Source organism: Pristiophorus japonicus, chromosome 2, assembly GCF_044704955.1.
Source record: "Pristiophorus japonicus isolate sPriJap1 chromosome 2, sPriJap1.hap1, whole genome shotgun sequence".
Lineage (NCBI taxonomy): Eukaryota > Metazoa > Chordata > Chondrichthyes > Pristiophoridae > Pristiophorus > Pristiophorus japonicus.
The window spans coordinates 120,806,919-120,834,800 of record NC_091978.1 but is presented as its reverse complement, the minus strand read 5'-3'; the positions used below and the strand labels follow the sequence as shown (position 1 = coordinate 120,834,800).

General features: G+C 52.6%; 1 protein-coding gene across 1 annotated transcript in view; it reads right to left on the bottom strand.

The window, feature by feature from the left end:
- Window positions 1-1,632: 1,632 nt before the first annotated feature.
- LOC139240599 (uncharacterized) overlaps window positions 1,633-27,882 on the bottom strand; it is a 166,741-nt gene continuing 140,491 nt past the window's right edge. The window contains exon 6 of the mRNA XM_070869153.1: window positions 1,633-2,084. Within this exon, the coding sequence (XP_070725254.1) occupies window positions 2,018-2,084 (67 nt within the window). The 3' untranslated portion in view covers window positions 1,633-2,017. The remainder of the gene's footprint in view (window positions 2,085-27,882) is intronic.

The window sequence follows — 27,882 nt, the reverse complement described above, 5'->3', positions numbered from 1 at the left end:
GGAGCTGACCTTCCCCACCAAAAGATGTGCTTGCCTTGCATCATTATTGTGCTTCCCAGTATTTGCAGGGCCTCGTTGCTAATTTAGCTTTTCCTCTACTGCCATTTAGACATTTTTCTCCAACAACTGTACGCTCCACAGCTAGATGATCAAACTGTGATAATTATACAGATTAACTGGTTCATTGGCTGTTTGAGAAGTGTTGAAGGATCATGATTGCAGCTGCATTGTGACTTGTGGCTACTTTTTCATAGTCGTTAACTAAACAGAATTGTGCAAATCGCACATTTAAGAGATGCACACCCCTGCGATTTTGTAGCAGTTTTTTGTTTTTTGTTAACCTGTTTTTCTCTTGTGGTGAACTGATCTAGCTGAGGCACTCAAAGTAGAGTCAGTTTTGAGCCAGTTTGAGAAACTGCATGATGAGACTGTGCTGCCTTTTATCATTCACATTAAAATTCGATCCAGTTCCTGCTTTAGTTGAGTGTGTGAAAACAGTAAATAGTGAAATGCTTCTAAATGATGAAGCAATTTTCACATGGTTAGTCATTGGGTGTTTAGTGGTTTATTTCATTTGCTAACTGGGATACAATTACTACTTCTAAGATGCAGTGTTCACTGCTGTCCTGCAAGGTTTAAAAAAAAATTAGGCCCCAGCAGTGACACTACTAAATAGTGGACATTTAGATATTCTGTGAAACCATATTCACTTCTTTTTAGGAATTTTGCAACCACGAGAGATGTGACTTTAACTCACTCATTCGGAGCTGGATTCTACCTGAAGTAATGGAAAGTGCCCCAATAGCAAGTTAAAATAATTACATTAAAAAATGAAGCATTTTTATGATATAAATTACAACGCATGTAATACACCACTGATCGGTACTACTCATTCTCTAACATCTTTAAGTGACAGACTTCACTGTTTTATGGTTTGGTAGATGCTGCAAACTTATCATGAGCTCATGTTTGCTTTTGAAAATTATGTTTTTCAGAGAATTGATTGTCAAAAGGGCCTTTAAAAAGCAGTTACCTTCAAAATCTGTCGACCTTTTAAAAGTCCTCCCACCCTGCATGTCCATTCTAGACCTCCTTCCTGACAGGTTTCTCTGGGCATGTTGAGAATTCTAGAATGCCCATAGGCTAGAAAATATCCGAGCACCCTCTCCTGTCTCCATTTTAATGTGGAAAACAAGTTCCCACCTGGGTGAGAGAAAAAAACTCAGCAATTCTTGAAACTGGCATGAAATGGGCAGGAAAAAACTCCATTCCATTTCCTGACTACAATCACCCATTTTCAAGTGCAAGATTGGTCCCCAAATGTCAACATACCTGCACTTTCTTTTAAAAAATAAAGCAATCAGGATCAAAAATCTTGGCTAATTTCTCTTGCACAGCCCTGGGACATTTAGCCCAATTTCACAGACCCACTCTTGCCGCAGCTGAAACCTAGCGTAAAGGATCTGGAGCTGAACCCAAGACCTTCCTGGTCTATGTTGCTCAGTATTATATGACATGAAACATTACTACTGAGGCATTGGAGAGTCCACCTTTTCCTGGTAGGTAAAGCTTCTTTAGCTTAGTACAAAATACCACAAAGTTTCAGAAATACAAAAGTTAATTGTACAAAATGTTATTTATGTTCTCATCAACTTCTGAATCTCACCAGAAAGAAACCTCTGATTTCAAAATTCTATTAATGTTCGTAGAGGTGAAAATTCTCAGTGCAAAGAATGTCATCGATTTATGAAGGGAATCAAAGCAACCTGCAAATGTTATGTAGAATGATTATGAACATTATAGTGATCATCAATGACCATCCAGATTTTCAAAAATTGGCATGAATATTTCAACTATTTCTTTTATACACACACACATTTGGTTGATTTAAAGCTATATGCAGTTCTGAAAAGTAGGCTCATCCTGGCAAGTAAAGGTAACAATCCAAAAATGTAAAATGTGCAAATAAGACATTAAAGTTACTGTGTGCATCACTCTCTTCAGGATGATTGACAGTTCACCCAGCATTCTCTTCATTCTCGCCAAAAATGAAGTAAGGTGCCACCTCTGCATTGCGACGGAGTCTGGGTGAGAAAAGAAAAAGGACACATTATTACAGTCTCTATGGGATTTTTGTGTGTGCTTTACTGATGCAATGAATCCCTATTTCCTTCAAATTAGAAACACAATCCAGTTATCCTATTTCTATTATGATGTATGCTTGTGCAGTTTGCACCAGGAAAGCAACTAGCTGCTGTATAAATATATTGCAGTAGAGTTCCCGGTTTGGGTGCAATTGCAAAATTGCGCCCAAAATGTACTTGAAATTGCGCTGGTTAGGTTACTGTTATGTTCAGAATAACTCCACAAGACTGTATTGTAAGCTCAAACTGTTGTGACATTTGTCTCTTTATTCAGACTCCAGAGTGAGGAAGCAGCATGGTAGATTACCTTTTATACCTGCTTGCCCAGGGTGCACAGTGACCCTTAGGTCTCCCACTGGTATGCCCCCTGGTGGAAAGTCTTACATATTGGTGAGGTTTACATACATACATAACATTACTCCCCTCCAAAGTCTTATGTACAAGTTATTTGCAAGTTGAGGCAATCTGGCGCTCTGCGTTCCCAGGTCTGAAGGCGTTCAAAATTCAGAAGAACCTACCCCTGTGTTTAGGCTCATTCGAAAGGAAATTTAATTTGGGACTATCTACCGAAAAGTTTGGAACCCTAAAGTGCTTTTGGAAGAAACTACAACATTAATAGAATTTTGAACTTTTACAAGACAAATTCAAGGCTGTGGGCGGACCTAAAGAACTAACAGGAGACAACCTAATTAGTGAGACTACCTGGTGTGAGGACGAAAGTAACCTGTCTGGAGAAATGGGTATTTGAGAATCCTTCTCCACAAGAGACATTAACATTACAACATGACCCAGAGATAGCTAACCATCAACTTGAAAATGGAAAACCATTTCAGTATATACATCACAAAGAGGCCCAATCCAGCCTGTATGCAAAAAACTAAGCATAAAAGGACATTGCAATTACCAAACTAATATTTCCATCAGGAAACAGTTTTCAAACCATCAACCCACCCAAAACATATCAACTTTTAACGAGCCCGCCAAAATATTACAAAGAGCCAAGTCCGCCAAATTAAAACAAAGAATTCTGAACAGATTTGGCGCCAAGATTAGAACCACTCAAACTGTATAACTGGCCCCCTGTTTCAACAGAGGGTGTGACAGACTAGTACCACACTATGCTGGTGTCATCAAGACAAGGAGAGAAACCAACGCGACAGTTGTAAACTAACTTCTCCAGCCTCAAAGTCCTGAAGGAAGGAAGAACAGCACCAGCGCGGCAGCAACCGATCACAACCAACGTGGTATCAACGAAAAACCACCGCGATCGACCAAACTCGAAACAAAACTCCAACGGGGGAAAACCGAAGAATCGAAAAGTTTCCACTCTACAATCTAATCCTGACCTACCAACGGATAAACATTACCTAAAAGACCGTAGAAACCTATTTCTAACGAAGAAAACTGGGTACTTACCCCATAGATCCAAAACACGCCTTACCGCATCAGCGGACTCAATCCAACTGAAGATTGCGCAGCAAGAAGTCTTCTCCGATGTTCGGGGTACGGCAAGCAGACCCTACTACATCCAGAAAATCCCGAAACCGCGATCTACCGCTAACTGTCAAAAGGATTGGTAAGCATAGTCCCTGCCTGCCCTGGAGTCCAACCTAGCTCGAATTATCTATTGGGAGGTGGGAGGTGTAATTCTACTGTAACACCCTTTGAATGTAATGTGTTGTTCTCTATTACAGTCATTAGAAGCTATTGTAACCCCCTCTGAGTGTGTACGGTATTGTTTTTTAATAAGTTAGAATAAGTTCTGACATTGCATTGTACTTTCTTATTAGAGTAATAATAAGTTTGTAATTTCTTGACTGTAATAAAATCAAAGTTCTTTTGCATCAAACCAGTGTCCTTTGCACTGTGTCACATCCCCCAAATAAATCCAGAGTCTAGAACCCAAGGGAGTGGGAGCGATTCGAACCGCTCAAGTTGGTCAGAAGGGAACCTGACCCCCTCATAGAGACCACCCCCTTACAAACTGGCGACCGCGGCAGGACTCTGGTACAAGGGGTGTGATGTGGAGAGTGCTGGTTTGGGGCAAAGAACCAAGATGGAAGAGAGGATTTCCTCCTATGTGTATAAGAAAGTGAATGTCACTAAAGAATGGGTGCTTAGTCTATTGCGCGCTGAGCGTCCAGCTGACGCTGCAGCCTAGTGGACAGCAAGCAAAGATCACAAAGAAGCAGTAGAGAAGGCAATTTGGTTGGTCTGTCTACAGAGACAGGTCCGACTCCTAGACAGAATGAATGAGACACTACAGGCAGAGTTATGGGAATGCGCAGATAACTACCAAGAATGGGTTATGTCAGAAGAAAGATTATCGGAAGAACCCCGTAAGCTAAAACAGGAAAGGACCCAGATAATGGAAAGGTTTAAAAACAGTCAGGACTATTTTCAATGTCAGGTTACCGAGGCCAAAAGTAATGAAAAGTCACTGAGGGAGGAAAGCACTCGCCTCACCCTACAAGTAAAAGAGCTCCAGGAAAGATTAAAAGATGTGCAAGCAGCGTATAAAATAACTAGCACTAATGGGTTTGAATCGGGAGACCACGGTCCCTGCCAGCAACAAATTAAAAGTTTAAACCTTGCTCTATCCAAGGCAAAAGGCATGGTATGCCTAATAAGCCCGGGTACGCCCCAGGTAAACCTGGAATAGAAGGAGGAGACTACCCGGTCACTACACCGGTTCAGCAGCAGAAGAGGCAAATCAGTTGCGGGGTGGACAGGGATAGTGAACCACCACCACCTGTGGTACCGAGTTTCAGCTCGGCTTGGCCGCAGGGAGGAGAGGGAGGTGAGCCAGAACAGGGAGAGCCAGAATCAGGGCCAATGTGCCCTGTCCGGCAACAGAAGTTTGGCCCACCCACCCACCCTTGCCAGGGATCCAGGGCCCCTGAAAAGTCAGTTTGTGGTCCCCCACACTCCCCAACAGCTTAGGGCTATGATAAGCCACCTGGGAAAGCTAACTCCAAAAGGAGACCCCTCGGTTCACTTTATGGAGGTGGAACAGGCGGGGGATATTAATGGGTGCACGATGCAGAAATGGCAAAGATGCTTCACCTATCCCTGGACAGCAAGCTGTACCAGTCCCTCGACTGAGAGCAAAAGAGGACAGAAAACACTTGCTGCTGTCCAAAAGGACATTTTAGAAGCTATGGGCTGCAATGACGGGAGTCCCTTCTCCAGAGTGGAGAAAACGGTGCAGCTCACAGGGGAAACCCTACAGGCGTTCGCAGACAGACTGTGGCCTGTGTACCAAAGCGGCTGTAGTGGGACACAGACAGAGAAAACCTAAGCCCGGACGAATTAGCATACTGGCTCCGAAGCCTAGTAGCTAACAGTTTACCCCGAATAAGAACCAAGGCTGAGGCCTGGTTCACCCAAGAGATCCCCAAGCCACAGAACAGGGCGTGCTTAGGCAACTGACCCTAGCTTACAGGAACGGCAGAGGGACAGAAGAGCACTCACAAAAGGGAAGGGTTCACGAAATCCGATCTAGCCAAGATAAGAGGGAATGGCACCATGAGGGGGGCAACCCCTCCGATACAAAACATACCTGCTTCGGGTGCGGAAAGATTGGGCACTGGAGAAGAGATTGTAAAAATCCTTGGAAGAATAGCGCAAGAAAGAATTCTCCAACCCCTGCCCAAAAGACCGAGACAGATAAGCCAGTCCCTCCCCACTCGTTTGAGACCTTTTTAACTGCGCTCTGAGCCATGTTAGATGGCCCTGGGAAGGTAGCCACCGCCACCGGTACCGAGATCCCATCTGCCCCCTCCCAACCAAAACCGTGACTAGGACAGGTGCAGCCTGTCCACCTGTGTTCCCTCGAGTATGATGCGTGGGGGAGATCGACCGTCCAGATGGAGGTGGAAAAGGTGAACACCAGTGCCTCAGTCTATGCAGCTAACCCCGCCACCTCACCTCTGTCTAACGGGGTCCCCTACAGCTTGATGGGTTTCTCTGGCACTGTGAACAGACTGGATCATTCTCAGTTCCGCTCTCCATTCATTTAGGTACGCTCCACACTAAGTGGACTTGTGTCCTGATGAAGTGGGAGCAGGAAGGGAGAGGAATCCTGGGGGCTGACTTCATCCTAGGCCACGGGATCCTAGTGGATTTAAGAAACCACTGTCTTTGGGGGTCAGTTTGTACGGGACAGGAGAGTGAGGTGATAGTTATCCCGGGAAAACAGGGAAAAGGGACGGTGTGCACCATGAAACCAAAGGAGGGTTACGACCTTGAATCACTGGTCAGTAACACTCTGATAGAATACCAAGAATATGTGAGGAAAAACCTTGCAGCTTTTGCCACTCACAAGCACGACTGTGGGAGAATAAACGGGGTCGAGGTTAGCATAGATGGGGACCCCATGACCCGACCACAGAAACAGTACAAGTTCCCCAGGGAGGCGGAGGCAGATATGGAAACAGTCTTGGGTTCGCTGGTAAAACAAGGGGTATTGAGACCAATAACAACCCATGTGAACTCTCCATTGTGGCCGGTTAAGAAACCGGACAACTCCTGGAGAGCCACGGTGGACTATCGAGTACTCAACCGTAACATCCCCGCCTGTGCACCCACCATTGCTGCTGTCGCCGAACTCATTAGAAGTATCCCAGCCTCTGCGACCACCTTCACGGTGCTGGATATTTACAACGGGTTCTGGCTCATACCTTTAAGAAGGGAAGATCAGTACAAGTTTCCTTTTACCTTTAAAGGGCAGCAATACACTTGGAACTGTCTCCCTCAGGGTTTCCACAACAGCCCCAGTATTTTCCATCAGTGTATGGCCAACTGTTTAAAGAACTTCAGCAGACCCCAGCAGCTTATACAGTATGTGGATGACCTGCTCCTGTTCACCGATGAGGGGGAGGAGCATGGCCCACTGCTGGCTGAACTGCTGGAGCTGCTGAAAGAGGGGTTTAAAGTAATCCCCAAGAAGGCACAGGTCGGCCTGAAGGAAGTAAAATTCCTGGGACTGGCTGTGCGCGCTGGGGAAAGGGCCATTGACAAAGCTAGAAGGGAAGCAGTGCAGAAGTTACCAGCCCCCAACACAGTAACAGGAGTAAGATCTTTTCTAGGGCTAACCGAGTACTGCAGAGACTTCATTGAGGATTATGCAGCTACCGCAGTCCCTCTGCTCCGACTCCTACACAAGGGAGTGGAGTGGGAATGGGACAAAGGTTGCGAGGCAGCATTTATCTAACTCAAGAAAGACTTACAGACCGCGCCAGCTCTAGGGGCCATAGATGGGGGAAAATAGTTTTTCCTGGAGGTAGCAGCCAGTGGGGACAGCCTGAGCGCAGTACTGTTCCAAGAGCGGCTTGGCCGGCTGAGGCGAGTGGTCTACTCCTCCAGGATACTCACAGACGTGGAGAAGGGATACTCCAACTGTGAGCAGCACCTCCTAGCCACTCACTGGGCTGTGAAAAGATCACTGATCTTTACAGGGGGGGGTCCCTATCACACCCCTTACCCACCATATGCCCACCCAAATACTCCTGGACGGGAGAATCAAGGACAGGACAGTGAGCAGTGCCCGCATTGCTCGCTGGACCCTGCTCCTCTCTCAAATGGACCTGAGGGTAAAGGGTCTCTGTGAGCCAAGACTCACAGCTAACATGATTTATCCAGGGACAGCCCACCGGTGTTCCATAGAAGGGGTATGGGAAATTGACATAGGCTTTCGGGCTAGGTTACACCCCACAGGCCGAGAGATCTATGTGGACGGTTCAAGCACAGTATCTGCGGATGAACGACTCACAGGCTGCGGAGTTTATGACCCCGAGGCAGGCATTGCCCTGGCAATTAAACCCCCAGTACTATGAGCGTCCAGCACGCTGAACTGTCTGCGGTGATGTATGTAGTCACACACCTCGAAGAATTCCCTACCCCATATAAGATTTGCTCGGACAGTATGTTCACGTGCAATTCATGTACAGAGTACCTGGCTATTTGGTCCCGCCGCAGATACACCCCCCACAGATGGGAGACCCCTGGCAATTAAGCCCCTACTGGAAAAGATCATGAAAGCCGTAGAGGAGGAAGGGAATATCTACATACATAAAGTGAAGGCACAGTCCACCACTGAACCCCGTAACGAGGGAAACCAGCAGGCTGACATGTTGGCCAAGCAGGGAGCCCGCACGGGCAAGCTCTGGGATCCGTACAACCCAGGATCCATCGCAGCAGTCAGGGACAGGATAGGGACGGCAGGGAAGGCAGGGATAGCTTTGCCCCCGGACCTAAAAATGGTTCAGACCCAAGACCCTGTCCTCAAAACTGTCCTGAACATACTAAAGGGGAAAGGATAGACGGCCCGTACGGCACCACAGCAATTGCCATTAAAGAAGGCATGCTGTTCAGGGGGAAGCAATGGTTGTACCGCAACAACACCGGAGAGAATTCCTCCAGCTGGCCCACAAGGGTCCAGGAGCAGGACACCCCGGACCTGAGACCACTTGGCAACGAGTGGAACAGGCAGGGTGGTGGCCAGGACTCAGGGAAGACGTCCGCGAGTTATGTGCTAGCTGCCTGGTGTGTGCAGCCAACAACCCCGACCCCCAGAAAAGAAAGGTGTCTATGGGACATATCAGGCGGGTAGAGGGACCCTGGCTGTCGATGCAGGGAGGTTACAAGTACTGCCTAGTATTGGTGGATGTATTCACCAAATGGGTGGAAGCCTTCCTATGCCGAACAGCCACTGCCCTGGGGAACAGCCAGGATCCTGGTCAGAGAAGTGTTCTCTCAATGGGGACGGCCACAATACGTGGAGTCCGACCAAGGGAGTCACTTCACTGGGCAGGTTATGAGGAGACCCTTAAAGTGCTCGGCATCAAAGGAAAATGGCACGTCGCCCACAACCCGCAGTCATCCGGGCCTGTGGAGCGTTTAATCCGCACCATCAAGAAAGGCTGCACAAAGAGACAGGGAACTCACCCAAATGGTGGGTAGAGGTCCTACCACTGGTCCTCATGGGGATCCGGGCCAGCCAGTCAAAGAACACGGGGTACTCCCCGTACGAGCTCATGGTCAGCAGAGCCATGCGAACCCCCACCCATGTGTTAGCCCCACTACTCACGGAAGGTCAGCTTAGGGAAGCGAACCGGGACAGCTTTGTCAGGAATCTGTTTGAACACCTTAAACAGATTCATTGGCAGGCTGCTAACAACATGGGAAAACAGCATCCGAGCAACCGACTGCTGCAAGAACCCCGCAAACATGAATGGGAGATAGGGGACCAGGTTATGGTGAGGAACTACACTACAGTAGGGGGCTTTGGGGCACTGTACATGGGACTGTACCATATTGTCGACATGGCAAGCCCCATGGTCTATGCCATAAAAATGCCCCGCCGAACAAAGTGGTTCCACACAAATCAGTGCAAACTTTTCAACCCTGGGGCAGCAGCTAAACGTAAGGGACAGCCAAAAACTGTAAACCGTACTACAGACAGGGACCCCCAACCAACAGCCCCCGATTGTGGAATTCCCACAGGGGACGTGGCAGACCCACAGACTGTACCTTGAGGGGCGGTGGACTGTGTTACTGGAGGAGCTGTCCCCCCAATCATTTGGGACTCAGACGCACCTCCAGCAGCCGGAGCCTTAAGAAGGACTCCCCGCACACCACGGCCAAAGACACCGTGGTCACCAGCGCTCCAATTTAAATGGTTCAGCCCCGGGAAAGGGATCAGCTGCAAAAGGGAACCTAAGGTCAGAGACCAGCCCGCGAGCAGGGACACCCAGCCGGTAGCCTCAGGCACGAGGGACCCTCAGAAGAGATAGCGGTGGACCAGCCACCAAGTGAGAGTCCCCAGCCCGTAGCCATCGACAAGGCAGAACCCACAGGGGAAGAGACGAACCAGGCAGCCATCCCCAAAGGAGCGGTGTGCTGCAGCACCGGAGGAGACATTCCCCCGATAGTGTGGGACTCAAACCCACCTCCGGTCAGGACACTCCGGGTCCGGCGGTGCAGACCGACCTATTACCGACCTCGCTGGACACCCAGCAGAAGGAGAAGAAAGAAAGAAGGCAGGAATTAACCTGGCCATCCGGAGACGGGTGGCAGATGTACATATATAGTACGATATGAATTTAAGTATGTTTGGTAATTTAGAGTACTGTAAGATTGTCTGTGTAATGATAAGTATATATGTATTAGAAACTGGGGTAAGGAAAATAATCTACCCGTGCAGCTGCTAAAAGAGGCACAGGCCGGGTAATACCTGGAAGAAAGAAGAATCTACCGGAAGCACCAGTAAGATAACAAACAAAACGGCTGAGAGATGAAAGTTAGCAGCAGACATCAGTCCACAAGGAATTGAATAAGACAGCCAGTCAATTAAAGACTATGAGCCCAAATTGGAACTCGGTCACCTTTGTCAAGCCAGAGAACTTTCTCAGGGCTAGACTATCTGTTTTATGTGCCCCTACAGGAAAGAGAGCAGCATGAGAAGGGTGCGATTACTGCTCGCCCTGATAAGGATGAACAGCGGCGACCGAGGAGACGTGGAAGAATCCCTCATTTACGGGTGTTCAGGAGGAAGAGCACCGATCGCAACCGCCGGGGGTGGCACCCCAGGCGTGGAAGAACACGCCGTTTACGCCCACGAGGGAAGGTAGCCAGGGTGGCTGGGATCTAACTCTACCCACTACTCCAGCCAGGAAGGCTTTACCTACGGAGAGGCCTCAGTTCCACACCCCCGGATACGGATCATCGCTGCCCGAGTCAGTGTTAGAGAGGGAACACGTGTATGTTTGACTTGCAAAGGAAACATTCCCCTGGGAAGATGATGGTGGCTCAGAAAACTCAGCAAGGACGCATGCGACCAGGAATCGGACTGGGAAAGACTCTGTAATGATACGTACCGCACCATCACGGGGACACGGGGAGGAGTAAAAGTGTGTTGGGACAAATGGTGGGAATCCGAACAAGGAATTTATGTTTGCATGTGGGGAGCAAAGAATATTTGTCCCGCAGGCATATCGATCGCCTTCACCAGGCAATGGCAAGATGAAGGGGAAGGGATGGGGTTGGATTCTAACCTACACAGGTGCGTGGTCCCACACACCCCACGGCCAATTAACACTACCGAACTAAGTGCACACATTAAGAAACCCCTGCCCACAACCCCGCCAATACGCACATTAATAGAAAGGTGTCCTATCATCACCTAGGGACCTGGGAACGGATTAGTATTGGTACCGACCGAAAAGGTGTTATACCAGGGGGTACATTATGCAGTAGCTTCAGTAATATTAAACCTTACCGAGGTACACCTACTTGCATGGTGCCCGAAGGAAACAGTCTCTAAGTAGGGCATGCTATACCAGGCCCTACTTAGAGATATGTTCAAGAAATTTTATGAGTTAGACTTTGGAAATGTAGACAAAGCAGACCTATACACCCTGAACGCTAGGGACACCATGGGCTTGGAGAGACCTAGAAGGGGAATCATAAACAACTTTTTCACTACCTACAATACAGCATCCTCTGTAATAAATAGCCTAGATGACAGAACTGCAAACACAGATAAACGGTTCAAAGAACCAATTGAGGAAAATCCTGAAACAAGAGAATACAGTAGTAGGTTCAGAACTACACGAGGACCAGACTATGACGGTCCATTTAAAAGAAATAGTGGCTGAGCTGGAAAAACATGCACAGACAGTGAATGCACTCATACGGGAAGATAGAAACGCTTCGGACCAGGCCGCAACAACCTGGAGGATTTAAAACAAGGTGTAGTCCCTTCTTGGATCAGGAACAAGCACCTCACAGCCCTCCACCCGTACAGCAATTCACTAAGCCCGTGCCAGCTCCACCTAGCCTCTGAAGCCTACCCTGTCCCAGTTGACTGTGGGAAATCTAACCACACCATTATGGGAATAGTATTAAGGATGCCGGTCATGGGTGGGACAGCATGACCCGCACCGGTATACCTTGGAGTTATTCAGGGAGGTGCACACATTCGTTTCGCAGCGGTCCCACCCTATGTTATAAAGTGGCAGCACGCTGTAATGGGTACTGACCTCTCCAGGTGCCGGAGCCAGGGTGCACACGTGATACTGTGTCCCCAGTACTTGATTACCCATTTAAAACCACAGTGTAGGGGGTGGGACATATTGTGTCACCACCAGTGCGTCCCACTACCAGCATGGACACTGCTGCTGTTCGGTAAGTGACAGCAGTTTTTGCTTTGAACCTGAGGCATCAGTTCAAGTGGCCCAGGAACGGATTGTCCCCATTCCTGAACCTTCCACTGTCCACCTCACTGTGAAGGAAAACATTACAAACCTGCAGGATTATGTTGTACATTTTGGCTATGAATTCCCCCTCTACCTGAACATCTTACCGCGCTGCTAAAAGCTGTAATTATCTCACAAAAACACTTCTATACTCTAGAACAGAAAACCATTGAGATAGGGAAAAAGTTTCTTGAGATCACCATTCCGCCTTGGTGGGACCTTTTCAGAAATATAGAGTGCCCAGTCTGGATCCGAATCCCTTCCCACACTTTAGTTATTTGTCAACTCACGATTATACTTTACTTATGGTGTCTCACTTGCCGAGTGAAACGCAGAGGCCGTCAGGTCAGGCACCAAAGGGTACTATACGCTCCTTGACCGAACTTGGGATTCGCGCAGGGAGGGGTGACACCATACTACCATGTTTAATTTGTGTTTGATTTTACCTGCTGTAAACCGCAACATCACAAGTGTTGTAAGAGTGTTACTTAAAATGTATTGACTATGTACCTTTATTTTACTGAACTTAAAATGTGTTTGACTATGGACCTTTATGTTACTTGAGAATGTTTTGACTATGTGCTTTCATTTTATTCTACTTAAAAGTTGTGTTTGACTGTATACCATTACTTTACTGTGAAACCCGAGTAAAGGAGGGGCACCCCCTCCATGCTATAACCGAATTGTAATGACTGTACTCGCCTGTGAATTGCATTGCATTTCAACGGGGGATGCAGGGTAATGTTTAGCTCGTATAAATGCAGGGAAAGTTGACTCTCTGGAGCAGGAATTTTGCTTACCTTGATTGACACTCAAGGAGTGTGGAGTGTCAACAGGAGGGACTGAAGGGGTGCAAAATTCACAAGAATCCCCCCAGTGTTTGGGCTCATTCGAAAGGAAATTTAATTTGGGACTATCTATCGAAGAGTTTAGAACCCTAAAGTGCATATGGAAGAAACTACGAACTTTAATAGAATTTTGAACTTTTACAAGACAAATTTAAGGCTGCGGGCGGGCCTAAAGAACTAACAGGAGACAACCTAATTAGTGAGACTACCTGGGTGTGAGGACTAAAGTAACCTGTCTGGAGAAATGGGTATTCGAAAATCCTTCTCCACAAGAGACATTAACATTACAATATGATCCAGAGACAGCTAACCATCAACTTGAAACTGGAAAACCATTTCAGCATATACATCACAAAGAGGCCCAATCCAGCCTGTATGCGAAAAACTAAGCACAAAAGGACATTGCAATTACCAAACTATTATTACCAGCAGGAAACAGTTTTCAAACCATCAACCCACCCAAAACATATCAACTTTTAACGAGCCCGCCAAAATATTACAAAGACGAGCCAAGCCTGCCAAATTTAAAAAAAGAATTCTGAACAGATTTTCCGCCAAGATTAGAACCACTCAAACTGTATAACTGGCCCCCTGTTTCAACAGAGGGTGTGACAGACTAGTATCACACTACGCTGGTGTCATCAAGACAAGGCGAGAAACCAACGCGACAGTTGTAAAATAACTTCTCCAGCCTCAAAATCCTGAAGGAAGACCACCACCATCGCGGCAGCAACCGACCACAACCAACATGGTATCAACAAAAAACCACCGCGATCGACCAAACTCGAAACAAAACTCCAACGGGGGTAAACCGAAGAATCAAAAAGTTTCCATTCTACAATGTAATCCTGACCTACCAACGGGTAAAACATTACCTAAAAGACTGTAGAAACCTATTTCTAACGAAAAAAAACAGGTACTTACCCCAAAGATCCAAAACGCGGCCCAACCTAACTGAAGATTGCGCAGCAAGAAGTCTTCTCCGACGTTCGGGGTACGGCAAGCAGACCCTACCGCATCCAGCGAACCCCGAAACCACGATCTACCGCTAACTGTCAAAAGGATTGGTAAGCATAGTCCCTGCCTGCCCTGGCGTCCAACCTAGCTAGAAGTAGGTATTGGGAGGTGGGAGGTATAATTCTACTGTAACCCCCTTTGAATGTAATGTGTTGTTCTCTATTAGAGTCATTATAAGCTATTGTAACCCCCTCGGAATGTGCAAGGAATTGTTCTTTAATGAGTTTAAATAAGTTCTGACATTGTACTTTCTAATTAGAATAATTATAAGTTTGTAATTTCTTGACTGTAATAAAATCAAAGTTCTTTTGCATCAAATCAGTGTCCTTTGCACTTTGTCACATCCCCAAATAAACCCAGAGTCTAGAACCCAAGGGAGTGGGAGCGATTCGAACCGCTCAAGTTGGTCAGAAGGGAACCTGACCCCCTCATAGAGACCACCCCCTTACAGTCGATCGTCTGAGTTGAAGTCCTGGCATGGATGAGTCGGTCGGATCATTGCTGCACTGCAGCACGGCTGGTCTGATCGGACTGTCAGGAATGGTGGGTTCATCCTCACGGTTGACAGCGAGGTCGATTGTGTTAGTGAGTCGCTGGGGGCCAGGTCCTTTCAAGGTGGTTCCTGGTTATCTATAATTCGCAATTTGGTCTGGTCCAAATGCTTTCTGCGATTGCCCATTACATGGTTTCACAACAAACATTCCATTTTCATCACAAATACTCCATTCCCCTCTTTGGCTAATATAGTGCTAGCAGCCCAACTGGGGCCATGATCATGGTCTACATCATTTATTCTGATGTCGCATGAAGGAGCCGTGCGATCATGGTGCATTCTCTGCTGATAACATACGGAAGGCCCAGTTCTGAGTGATTCTGTCCGGTGACTGCATAGCACCCGGGATAGCAGGGTCTGTACGGAGTCCACCGTGACATGTGTGGTGCTTGGCTTTATGATTTGGGCTGCCTGCTCCAGACTATTGTCGCTGACCCTAAGGTCTGGCAAGCCCAGGATGGCCGATATGGCCTTGAGACTTTCAGTAGTGGCGGGAGGCCGCGTAGTTCCCGTGGATCCTGGGCCATGGTATGGAGGCCCCGGACCACCGACTGTGTGTAGCCTCCCTGTCTTTCTTTGCAACATTGCAGGATTGCGCCACATGGGGCAATCTGATGGGATGAGCATTTCGTCTTTGCGACGGATAAGCTGCAACATCCTGTCTAGCGATTCGCCGTTAGCAGGCGGTAATGTGGGATCCTGGCTGGTCCAGGTCCTAAACTGGGGAGCTGTTACGGTTGACCCCTTGCTTTCTAGCACTTCCATAACAACGAGCAGGTCTGCGGGCTGCGCTATTTCCACCCTGGTGGTGGGCAACGGTAGCCAACTGAGGGCATTAGTGCCGTTCTCAGTGCCTGGCCCATGGCGGATCATGTTATAGTGCAGACAGTGTTAGACATATTCAAAACAAAGCATTGATAATAGTGCCTCTGCTCTCCAAAAACTGAGATTGGCGGCTTGTCTGACTCGAGCAAATATTGGGACATTCTTTGGTACGTTTCTTTTGTCCCATGAACGCAAGCTACTGCCTTGGGTAACTAATTGGATACATGTACAACTGGTTGGTGTTCGCCCGCTACTTTGGCTTGCTGTAAGGTACCCCCGAACCCATATGATAATACATCATTGGCCGCGAAAGAGCGCTCACATGGGTTACACAGTGCAAACAACTTACTGGAATGTAGTGGGTTCCTGGCCTTCTCAGTGGCCGCCCCGTTACCTTTGCCCCAAGCCCAGTCATCTTCCTTGCTGGGCAACACATGCCTCTGTTTCGTTGCGGCAACGTCCCGTGGTCTGGACGCACTCTCGTCCTGTGGTCTGGACGCACTCTCGTCCGTGTCCGTGATGCCAACTCCGCGATCTTCCTCCCCTGGGATTTTGCCTCTGGCGTCGGGAAGACGCTTTTGGATCGTTTCGGCTGGAGTCCAACTCTGCTTGGTCGACCTGGAGCCTCTCCCATCGTCGCGAAGAAGTTATCGGCTTTGGGTGGTGGGTACAGCGTCTGTACCACTGCTCGGTTGATCTTTACCTCCTTGAGGTCGTGATGAGCGGCCTCGGGGATCTGCCAATGGATCTACACTTCAATGCCTGGTTCAGCTGAAGGTGGAGGCTTGCTCAGACTTTGAGCAAGGGAGACGTCGTTTGCCAGAGAAGGTACACAGAGATCTTCCCAGTTTCATTGAATCTTGCCCATCCACCTTCTACCAAGCAGCGTTAGCCCATCGCCTGAAACAATCCACAGTGGTAAATCGTGCACTGCTTCCTCATGGGATACTCTTATGTCTGCACTACCAATAACTGGTATCAGTTCCTTGGTGTCGGTGCGCAGCTTTGCGTGAATCGGGATCAGCTTGGGTCATTGTGCTCTGTCACCCCACAGCCTCTCGAATGCCTTCTGGCTCATTATTGATTGACTCGCCCCCGTGTCCAATTCATAAGAACATAAGAATTAGGAACAGAAGTAGGCCATTTAGCCCCTCGAGCCTGGTCCGCCATTCAAAAAGATCATGGCTAATCTGGCCGTGGACTCAGCTCCACTTACCCGCCAGCTCCCCATAACCCTTAATTCCCTTATTAGTTAAAAATCTATCCATCTGTGATTTGAATACATTCAATGAGCTAGCCTCAACTGCTTCCCTGGGCAGAGAATTCCACAGATTCACAACCCTCTGGGAGAAGAAATTCCTTCTCAACTCGCTTTTAAATTGGCTCCCCCATATTTTGAGGCTGTGCCCCCTAATTCTAGTCTCCCCGACCAGTGGAAACAACATCTCTGCCTCTATCTTGTCTATCCCTTTCATTATTTTAAATGTTTCTAGAAGATCACCCCTCATCCTTCTGAACTCCAACGAGTAAAGACCCAGTCTACTCAATCTATCATCATAAGGTAACCCCCTCATCTCCGGAATCAGCCTAGTGAATCGTCTCTGTACCCCCTCCAAAGCTAGTATATCCTTCCTTAAGTAAGATGACCAAAACTGCACGCAGTACTCCAGGTGCGGCCTCACCAATACCCTGTATAGTTGCAGCAGGACCTCCCTGCTTTTTGTACTCCATCCCTCTCGCAATGAAGGCCAACATTCCATTCGCCTTCCTGATTACCTGCTGCACCTGCAAACTAACTTTTTGGGATTCATGCACAAGGACATCTGGTCCGGGACCTCATCCATTGTTCCCAGGAGGCTGGTCTGTCGGTCGCCTTCCTATCCCTCGACCAAGAGAAGGCGTTCGACAGGGTGGATCACGACTATCTGCTCGGAACTCTGCGCGCTTTCGGGTTCGGGACGCATTTCGTCGCCCGGATCCGACTTTTGTACGCCGCCGCGGGGTGTCTGATTAAGGTTAACGGGTCCTTGATGGCGCCCCTTCGCTTTAGGAGAGGGGTGCGCCAGGGATGCCCCATGTCCGGCCAGTTATACGCCGTTTGCGTGGAGCCTTTCCTGCGCCTCTTGCGGACGAGGTTGACGGGACTGGCTCTGCAAGGGCCGGGCGTGGAGGTCGTCCTCTCGGCTTACGCCGACGACGTGCTCCTCGCGGTAGAGGATCCCGCTGACCTGCGGAGGATGCGTGAGTGCCAGGAGATTTACTCGGCCGCGTCCTCCGCCAGGATCAACTGGGAGAAATGTTCCGGACTCCTGGTGGGTCAGTGGCGGGTGGACTCCCTGCCGGAGGAGCTCAGGCCTTTTGCCTGGAGCACGACCCATCTCCTCTATCTGGGAGTCTACCTTAGCCCCGACGAGGGAGCCTGGCCGGCGAACTGGCAGGAGCTGGAGGCCAAGGTCGCCGCTCGCCTAGGGCGCTGGACAGGACTGCTCCGAGTGCTGTCCTACAGGGGTCGAGCGCTAGTCATAAACCAGCTGGTGGCCACAATGCTGTGGTTCCGGCTGGTCACTTTGACCCCTCCCCCTGCATTTGTCGCCAAGATACAGAAGAAGCTGGTGGACTTCTTCTGGAACAACAGGAAGCACTGGGTCTCTGCCGCGGTCTTGAGTCTCCCGCTTGAGGAGGGCGTGAGTCGTTGGTGTGCGTCAGCGCCCAGCTCGCGACTTTCCGTCTTCAGACCCTGCAGAGATACCTTTACGTCGAGCCCCCTTCTAGGTGGTGCGCTCTGGCGAGGTATTTCTTCCGCCAGCAGCGCGACCTCAATTATGACACGCAGCTCCTGTTTGTGAACTTGGGGGGTGCCAGGACCGCCCTCCGGGAGCTGCCTGTCTTTTACAGGGAACTCATCAGGGTTTGGAACAAAGTCTCCACCAAGCGCAGCTCTCCGCCGGCTGGAGTGGCGGCCGTCCTGCAGGAACCGCTGCTCGGGAATCCGTACCTCCACGGCCGAGGTTTTATGTGGCGGTCGGAAGAGAGGGCTGTGGCTGGTGAGGTGACCAGGGTCAGGGACCTGCTCGATGGCAGAGGAGCGGGCTGGATGGCGCCAGACACGCTGGCGCGGCGCCTAAATTCTGCCAACGTCCGCCACGCGGCCGATGCCATCGAGTCGCTAAAAACAGCTCTGGGCCCTGACTCCGTTAGGTGCATCGAGGAGGCTCAAGCACGTGGGGAGATCTCGTCCGAACTGACCCCCGTCCGGACGGAATTCCTCATCGGCGCCAAACCCCGGAACCTCCCTCGGGGGCCGGCGCCTCACAACTTGAGCCGCCTCGGGGAAATCCCCTCCGTGCCTTTCAGTTCCGCGCGGAGAGGTTTCCTGTACGGGCTGCTCCTGCACACCCTCAACTTTGCCATCCTCGCCGGCCGTCCGGACACGCCATGGCGTACCATCTTGCCGTCCGGAGGAGGCGGGGGTCCCCGATGGAGGGCACTCTACGCAGGGGTCCTCCCACTATTCATCGGGGACTTGGCCTGGAGGGTGGTGCACGGAGCAGTGCCGTGCAACAAATTTTTAAGCCGGTTCACGGACTCCCAGGCCGCCTGCAATTTCTGCGGTCTGGAAGAGTCCGTGTTCCATGTTTTTATGGAATGCACAAGGTTGCAGCCCCTGTTTTATTATTTGAAGGGGCTGCTCCTGAAATTCTGGCTGCACTTCAGTCCCACTCTCCTGATCTTTGGGCACCCTGTGCGGAGGGGAGCGGGTAGGTCCGAAGGCCTCCTCGTAGGACTGCTCCTGGGCACGGCCAAGGGTGCCATCAGCCGGTCCAGGCAGCGGGCGGTCGAGGGGGTCGTTCAACCTGACTGCCTGCCTCTCTTCCGCTCTTACATCCGGTCCAGGGTGTCCTTGGAGATGGAGCACGCGGTGTCCACCGGTACGCTCGCGGCCTTCCGCGAGAGGTGGGCACCGGAGGGACTGGAGTGCATCATCACGACCGTCAACCAAATTTTAATTTGATTTTACGTTTTTAAGTTTAATTTGTTTTAATTGCCGGTACTTTTAGTGTCCCCCTTCCCTTTTATAGGGGGCACTGGGGAAAATTGTGATTTTAGTGCCCAAAAAAAAAACCAAAAAAAGAAAAACACAAAAAAAAACAAAAAAAAGGGGGGGAAAAAAAGGCCTTGTAAATGTCTGGAGTGTCACCCAGGTCGGGTGGCATGGTTTTAATGTTTATGTTTTGCAGGTAAACTCCAAAAAGAGTTTCATGCACAAGGAACCAATTGTGGAGCAGTGGAGGCGTGTCCTGCTCAGTTGGAGCTGAGCTGCAGAGAGAGGAGCAGCTACCAACCTTAGCTCCTGCCTGGAGAGCCCTGAGAACAGCCCAGGAAGAGAAGGAAGGAAGGGGCTTCACCACCAACTTTCACCCAGAGGGAGAGGAGGAAGCAGAAAACATTTCAACTTTTTACCATTTCTGCAAGGAGTTGGAGAGAGGGGGAAAAAACCAACAACAAACATCCAGTGTGGAAGGAGGGAGACTCTACCATTCTACAGGTGGGTGTATTGGTGCAGTCCCAAAAAGACTTTGTTGAATCGGTGGGGGGAGGAAAGAAGACCACTGAGGGCTGGAACATCGCGGGGGGTGTGTGTGTGTGGAAGTGTGTGTGGGGGCCTTGCTACAACTAGGCCCCACACACAACTGAACCCCCCCCATCTCAATTGCCTAGCCTGGGATAGCTGGAGCTACCAGGCTGAAGATTTTCCTTAATCACCCTATTTAAACATCATTAGGAGTGTGTGCCTGGTGGCTCGAGCTGCCCCAGGTGAAGACATCTTCTCCCCTCACCTGAAGACCACCCCAAAGACTTTGTGTTTTGCCATCTGGGGATTGCACCCACCCACAGCTGCGAGGGGAGACCTGCCCTCGCAGTTCCCCCCCCCCCTTCCCACCCCCCTCTCTTCCCACCCCCCTCTCTCTTTCTCTGTTACTCTGTTTCTCCCCTCTCTCTCTGAGGCCCCTTTCTCCTAATTTAAAAAAAAACAATTGAGACAACTGAGCAGAGGGAGCAAGGCCCCTCCCCAATTGCCAACTAGGGGAGAGGTGCCTCGTTAAGGGCTCCTCTGCTCAGTTAATATACGAGGCCAATAAAGACCATTAAGGCCTGTGACTTTGGGGTGGGTGTAGCCCTTAAAGGGACCCCGTGATGGCGACCCCATCCACGCCGGTGGCAGGGCCAGCGAAGACGTATGCGCAGGTGGCAACCGCTTCCACGGCACCTCCTGCGCCACCCGCTGCCCTGCCACCTTTCAGATTAATTACCAGAAAACACGGGGTCAAGAGCTACACTCACCCCACAATGAGCATTGAGGAGTGCGTGCGGGCGATGGCTGGGGTAGTCGGCCCCTCGGCCATTGTCGCGGCCTCCAAGATGTCTGGGAAGGCTGTGTTCTTCCTGGGGTCGGAGCGGGCGGTGTCCCTGGCCCTTGAAAGGGGGCTCACGGTGGGCGGGACGTTCCTGCCGGTGGATCCCCTCGAGGCCACTGCGCAGAGGGTCATCGTGTCGAACGTCCCGCACTTTGTTCCTGCTGGGCTCCTCCTCCCTCACCTACAACAACTGGGGGAGGTAAGGTCAGGGATCAACCCCATACCGCTCGGCCTCAGGGAGAGCAGCCTGCGCCACGTGTTCTCCTTCCGCCGCCAGCTCTTTGTCCGGCTGGCGTGGGAGGAGACGACGGAGGGGTCTTTTAATGTGGTGCACGAGGGGACTGCCTACCGCGTCTTCTGGACGTCGGACGGCGCCATGCCTGCAGAGAGGTGGGGCACATTCGCAAGAACTGCCCCGCCTCCAAGGCCGCCAAACCACCGAAGGCGGCCAAGGCTGGCGCCGCCGCTACCCCTCCCCATAGTTGCGTCCGCGTGCCGGGAGCCATGGGTGCGCGGGCATCGCCGGGGGCCCTTGCTATTACGGCCTCCGGCGGGGGGGAGGAAGAGCGTCCGAACGGAAGGAAGGCGCGGGACAAGGCAAAACATCCAGAGGCGGGTCCCCTCGGTGCGCCAGACAATTTGTTTACCGCGCTCGGCCCAACCCAGTCACCGGCGAGCGCGGGGTGCCCCGAGCCCGTGCCCGAGCCCTTGAACAACACCACAGAGGGGCCCGGGCGCGGGCAAGAAAAGGAAAAGGGGGGGGGCGGAGCGGGAGGCCTCGGCAGACATGGAGGTCTCCCTGCCTCCGCGCGCCCCCAGGAACAAAAGGAGGCGCGGCTCCGATGAGGCGGAGGGGGAACAACATTCCTCCGCGGAGGAGTCGGTGCCCGCCGCGTGTCCCGCGTCCCCAACCAGCGCCCCCAAGCTGCGCTGTAGGCGAGAGGAGTCTGTCCCCGGGGAGGGTGAGACAGTCGAGGCTGCCCAGCCTCTGCCTCCCGGGGATGGCGTGGAAGATCTGCCTGTCGTGGGGGGTGTGGGGATCGCGGAGGAATGCATTGCCGCCGGGCCGGGCGTCCCGGGGACTGAGGCGGGCGAGGCCGAAGAGGCCGAACCTGAGCCCGCCCAGCCAATACCCAACTTCCCCTGGGAGTCGCTCGACCCGGCAGAAAATGAAACATATGTCTATTATGACACTGTAGATGCTGGGCCGGGGGGTGGCAGCGGGGAGGGGGAGGAACACCCACCCTCGCCTCTTGCTGTGGAGCTGGAGCACTTGGAGAGCCTGGGGATTTCCTATGGCCGGGTCTCTCCTTGTTCCCCGGTTCCTGGGTCGGAGGGGGAACCCCTTCCGCTGTCATTTCCCGACCCAGCACCATTTTTAAAAGAGCCCAGTGGGGACTCCTCTGCCGACGATCCTGGGGGTGGGATCGGGGCAGAGCCAGGGCCGGTTGGAGCGGCCGGGTCATTTGCCGTACCTTGTGCGGTCGATGGGCCGGCTGCTGGCGGCCACCTCCCGGAGGAGGACGGGGACTCGGTGGGGGACGCGGGTGAAGACCTAGAGACCACCGCCAGCGAGGCGATGGATCTGCTCGCGGCCGCCGCCGAGACCATCCTCATTCCTGCAAAGGAACTCCGGGACTTTTTGGCCCAGAGCCGGGGTCACTGCAACCAAGCCCGACTGGCCCTGGAAAAATGGTCCGAGCCAGAGCTGATCAAGGGGTCCGTCCGCGCCGCCGTTAAAACCTTGGCCGCGGGCGGGCCCTTGACAAAGGCGCAACACCTTGAGCTGCGCGAGCTCGAGGGACTCCTCGCTGGGCTGCGGAGGGAGCGGAGTTCAACAAAAGACTCCGCTCCCTCCCCCACAATAGGTTAAGGTAGAGGTTGCACTATGCTTTTGCCATGAAGATAACCATAGCCAGCCTCAACATCAACGGCGGCAGAGGAGCACGCCGTAGATTTGACAATTTTTCGCTCCTGCGGGAGGGGAAATATGCGGCGTGCTTCCTGCAAGAAACCCACACCGTTCCGGGAGACGAAGCCACGTGGCTCCTGGAATGGCAAGGAGAGGTCCGCATGAGCCACCTCACCGCCATTTCTAGTGGGGTGGCCATCTTGCTGGGCCCGCATTTTCAGCCGGAGATCTTGGGGGTCGAGGAGCCCGTGCCAGGCCGCTTGCTGCACGTAACGGTTCGCCTGGGGGACGTGCCGCTCCATCTCGTGAACGTGTACGCCCCTCAGCCCGGCCCGCAGCAAACGTGCTTCTTTGAAGAGGTGTCCGCTCTTCTTGGCTCCGTCGACGTCGGCGACTGCATTGTCCTCGGGGGGGATTTTAACTGCACCCTCGAGGCGAGGGACCGCTCCGGTGCCCCGCAGTGCATGACGGCGATGGAGAAGTTGAGGGACCTGGTCGGGTCCTTCGACTTGGTGGACGTCTGGCGAAATCTCCACCCCGACTCCAGCGCCTTTACTTGGGTGAGGCCTGGAGTTGGATGGTCTAGAGTCGACCGCCTTAACGTGTCTCGGGCGTACGTTTCCTGCGTCCCGGCGGCCTCCATGCGGCCGGTGCCGTGTTCGGACCACCACCTGGTGTGGGCGGAGCTCGCTTCGCTTCGCGCGAGGACGGGGTCCGCGTACTGGCACTTTAACAACCGGCTGCTGGAGGACGTGCGGTTCCAGGACTCGTTCCGTCGATTCTGGTCCGACTGGAGAAGGAAGCAGGGGGGCTTCCCCTCCTTGAGGCTATGGTGGGACGTGGGCAAGGCTCACGTCCGCGTCTTCTGTCAAGAGTACACGAGGGGGTCGACCAAGAGGCGGGCGGCCAGAGTCGGGCGCCTAGAAAAAGAGGTGCTCGACCTGGAAGCCCGTCTCGGTCAAGTCGTCCAGGACCCGGCCCTGCGGACGGTGTACGAAGCGAAGAAGGCCGCGCTGAAGGACCTGCAGCTCGTCGGGTCCCGAGGCGCGTTCGTGAGGTCGCGGATCCGGTTCCTGCGGGATCTGGACCGCGGCTCCCCCTTCTTCTACTCGCTGGAAAAAAGGCAGAGTGTCCGTAAGCAGCTCTTGACGCTGCTGGCCGACGACGGCTCTCTCGTCTCGGATCCGGAGGGCGTCAACAACAGGGCCCGTGAATATTACGGGGCTCTGTTCTCTCCGGATCCGTCCAGCGAGGAAGCGCGTAGAGTTTTGTGGGAGGATCTGCCGAAGGTCAGCCCGGAGGGTGCCGAAAATCTGGAAGCTCCGCTAAGCCTGGCGGAGCTGACCGGTGCCCTCGCCCGGCTCTCGAGGGGAAAATCCCCGGGGCTGGACGGGCTGACCGTGGAGTTCCACAGGGCGTTCTGGGACGTCCTGGGGAGCGACTACGCGCGGGTCCTGGGGGAAAGTCTGGCGACCGGGGAGATGCCCCTCTCTTGGCGCAGGGCAGTCATCGTCCTGCTGCCTAAGAAGGGCGATCTCCGCCTCCTTAAGAACTGGCGCCCGGTCTCCCTCCTCAGCACGGACTACAAAATCTTCGCCAGGGCGATGTCTGCTCGCCTTCGTGCCGTGCTGGACCACATGATCCACCCCGACCAGTCCTACACGGTCCCGGGCCGGACAATCCACGATAACATCCATCTGGTCCGGGACCTCATCCATTGTTCCCAGAAGGCTGGTCTGTCGGTCGCCTTCCTATCCCTCGACCAAGAGAAGGCGTTCGACAGGGTGGATCACGACTATCTGCTCGGAACTCTGCGCGCTTTCGGGTTCGGGACGCATTTCGTCGCCCGGATCCGACTTTTGTACGCCGCCGCGGAGTGTCTGATTAAGGTTAACGGGTCCTTGACGGCGCCCCTTCGCTTTAGGAGAGGGGTGCGCCAGGGATGCCCCATGTCCGGCCAGTTATACGCCGTTTGCGTGGAGCCTTTCCTGCGCCTCTTGCGGACGAGGTTGACGGGACTGGCTCTGCAAGGGCCGGGCGTGGAGGTCGTCCTCTCGGCTTACGCCGACGACGTGCTCCTCGCGGTAGAGGATCCCGCTGACCTGCGGAGGATGCGTGAGTGCCAGGAGATTTACTCGGCCGCGTCCTCCGCCAGGATCAACTGGGAGAAATGTTCCGGACTCCTGGTGGGTCAGTGGCGGGTGGACTCCCTGCCGGAGGAGCTCAGGCCTTTTGCCTGGAGCACGACCCATCTCCTCTATCTGGGAGTCTACCTTAGCCCCGACGAGGGAGCCTGGCCGGCGAACTGGCAGGAGCTGGAGGCCAAGGTCGCCGCTCGCCTAGGGCGCTGGACAGGACTGCTCCGAGTGCTGTCCTACAGGGGTCGAGCGCTAGTCATAAACCAGCTGGTGGCCACAATGCTGTGGTTCCGGCTGGTCACCTTGACCCCTCCCCCTGCATTTGTCGCCAAGATACAGAAGAAGCTGGTGGACTTCTTCTGGAACAACAGGAAGCACTGGGTCTCTGCCGCGGTCTTGAGTCTCCCGCTTGAGGAGGGCGGTCAGTCGTTGGTGTGCGTCAGCGCCCAGCTCGTGACTTTCCGTCTTCAGACCCTGCAGAGATACCTTTACGTCGAGCCCCCTTCTAGGTGGTGCGCTCTGGCGAGGTATTTCTTCCGCCAGCAGCGCGACCTCAATTATGACACGCAGCTCCTGTTTGTGAACTTGGGGGGTGCCAGGACCGCCCTCCGGGAGCTGCCTGTCTTTTACAGGGAACTCATCAGGGTCTGGAACAAAGTCTCCACCAAGCGCAGCTCTCCGCCGGCTGGAGTGGCGGCCGTCCTGCAGGAACCGCTGCTCGGGAATCCGTACCTCCACGGCCGAGGTTTTATGTGGCGGTCGGAAGAGAGGGCTGTGGCTGGTGAGGTGACCAGGGTCAGGGACCTGCTCGATGGCGGAGGAGCGGGCTGGATGGCGCCAGACACGCTGGCGCGGCGCCTAAATTCTGCCAACGTCCGCCACGCGGCCGATGCTATCGCGTTGCTAAAAACAGCTCTGGGCCCTGACTGCGTTAGGTGCATCGAGGAGGCTCAAGCACGTGGGGAGATCTCGTCCGAACTGACCCCCGTCCGGACGGAATTCCTCATCGGCGCCAAACCCCGGAACCTCCCTCGGGGGCCGGCGCCTCACAACTTGAGCCGCCTCGGGGAAATCCCCTCCGTGCCTTTCAGTTCCGCGCGGAGAGGTTTCCTGTACGGGCTGCTCCTGCACACCCTCAACTTTGCCATCCTCGCCGGCCGTCCGGACACGCCATGGCGTACCATCTTGCCGTCCGGAGGAGGCGGGGGTCCCCGATGGAGGGCACTCTACGCAGGGGTCCTCCCACTATTCATCGGGGACTTGGCCTGGAGGGTGGTGCACGGAGCAGTGCCGTGCAACAAATTTTTAAGCCGGTTCACGGACTCCCAGGCCGCCTGCAATTTCTGCGGTCTGGAAGAGTCCGTGTTCCATGTTTTTATGGAATGCACAAGGTTGCAGCCCCTGTTTTATTATTTGAAGGGGCTGCTCCTGAAATTCTGGCTGCACTTCAGTCCCACTCTCCTGATCTTTGGGCACCCTGTGCGGAGGGGAGCGGGTAGGTCCGAAGGCCTCCTCGTAGGACTGCTCCTGGGCACGGCCAAGGGTGCCATCAGCCGGTCCAGGCAGCGGGCGGTCGAGGGGGTCGTTCAACCTGACTGCCTGCCTCTCTTCCGCTCTTACATCCGGTCCAGGGTGTCCTTGGAGATGGAGCACGCGGTGTCCACCGGTACGCTCGCGGCCTTCCGCGAGAGGTGGGCACCGGAGGGACTGGAGTGCATCATCACGACCAGCAACCAAATTTTAATTTGATTTTACGTTTTTAAGTTTAATTTGTTTTAATTGCCGGTGCTTTTAGTGTCCCCCTTCCCTTTTATAGGGGGCACTGGGGAAAATTGTGATTTTAGTGCCCAAAAAAAAAACCAAAAAAAGAAAAACACAAAAAAAAACAAAAAAAAGGGGGAAAAAAAAAGGCCTTGTAAATGTCTGGAGTGTCACCCAGGTCGGGTGGCATGGTTTTAATGTTTATGTTTTGCAGGTAAACTCCAAAAAGAGTTTCATGCACAAGGAACCAATCGTGGAGCAGTGGAGGCGTGTCCTGCTCAGTTGGAGCTGAGCTGCAGAGAGAGGAGCAGCTACCAACCTTAGCTCCTGCCTGGAGAGCTCTGAGAACAGCCCAGGAAGAGAAGGAAGGAAGGGGCTTCACCACCAACTTTCACCCAGAGGGAGAGGAGGAAGCAGAAAACATTTCAACTTTTTACCATTTCTGCAAGGAGTTGGAGAGAGGGGGAAAAAACCAACAACAAACATCCAGTGTGGAAGGAGGGAGACTCTACCATTCTACAGGTGGGTGTATTGGTGCAGTCCCAAAAAGACTTTGTTGAATCGGTGGGGGGAGGAAAGAAGACCACTGAAGGCTGGAACATCGCGGGGGGTGTGTGTGTGTGGAAGTGTGTGTGGGGGCCTTGCTACAACTAGGCCCCACACACAACTGAACCCCCCCCATCTCAATTGCCTAGCCTGGGATAGCTGGAGCTACCAGGCTGAAGATTTTCCTTAATCACCCTATTTAAACATCATTAGGAGTGTGTGCCTGGTGGCTCGAGCTGCCCCAGGTGAAGACATCTTCTCCCCTCACCTGAAGACCACCCCAAAGACTTTGTGTTTTGCCATCTGGGGATTGCACCCACCCACAGCTGCGAGGGGAGACCTGCCCTCGCAGTTCCCCCCCCCCCTTCCCACCCCCCTCTCTTCCCACCCCCCTCTCTCTTTCTCTGTTACTCCCCTCTCTCTCTGAGGCCCCTTTCTCCTAATTTAAAAAAAAACAATTGA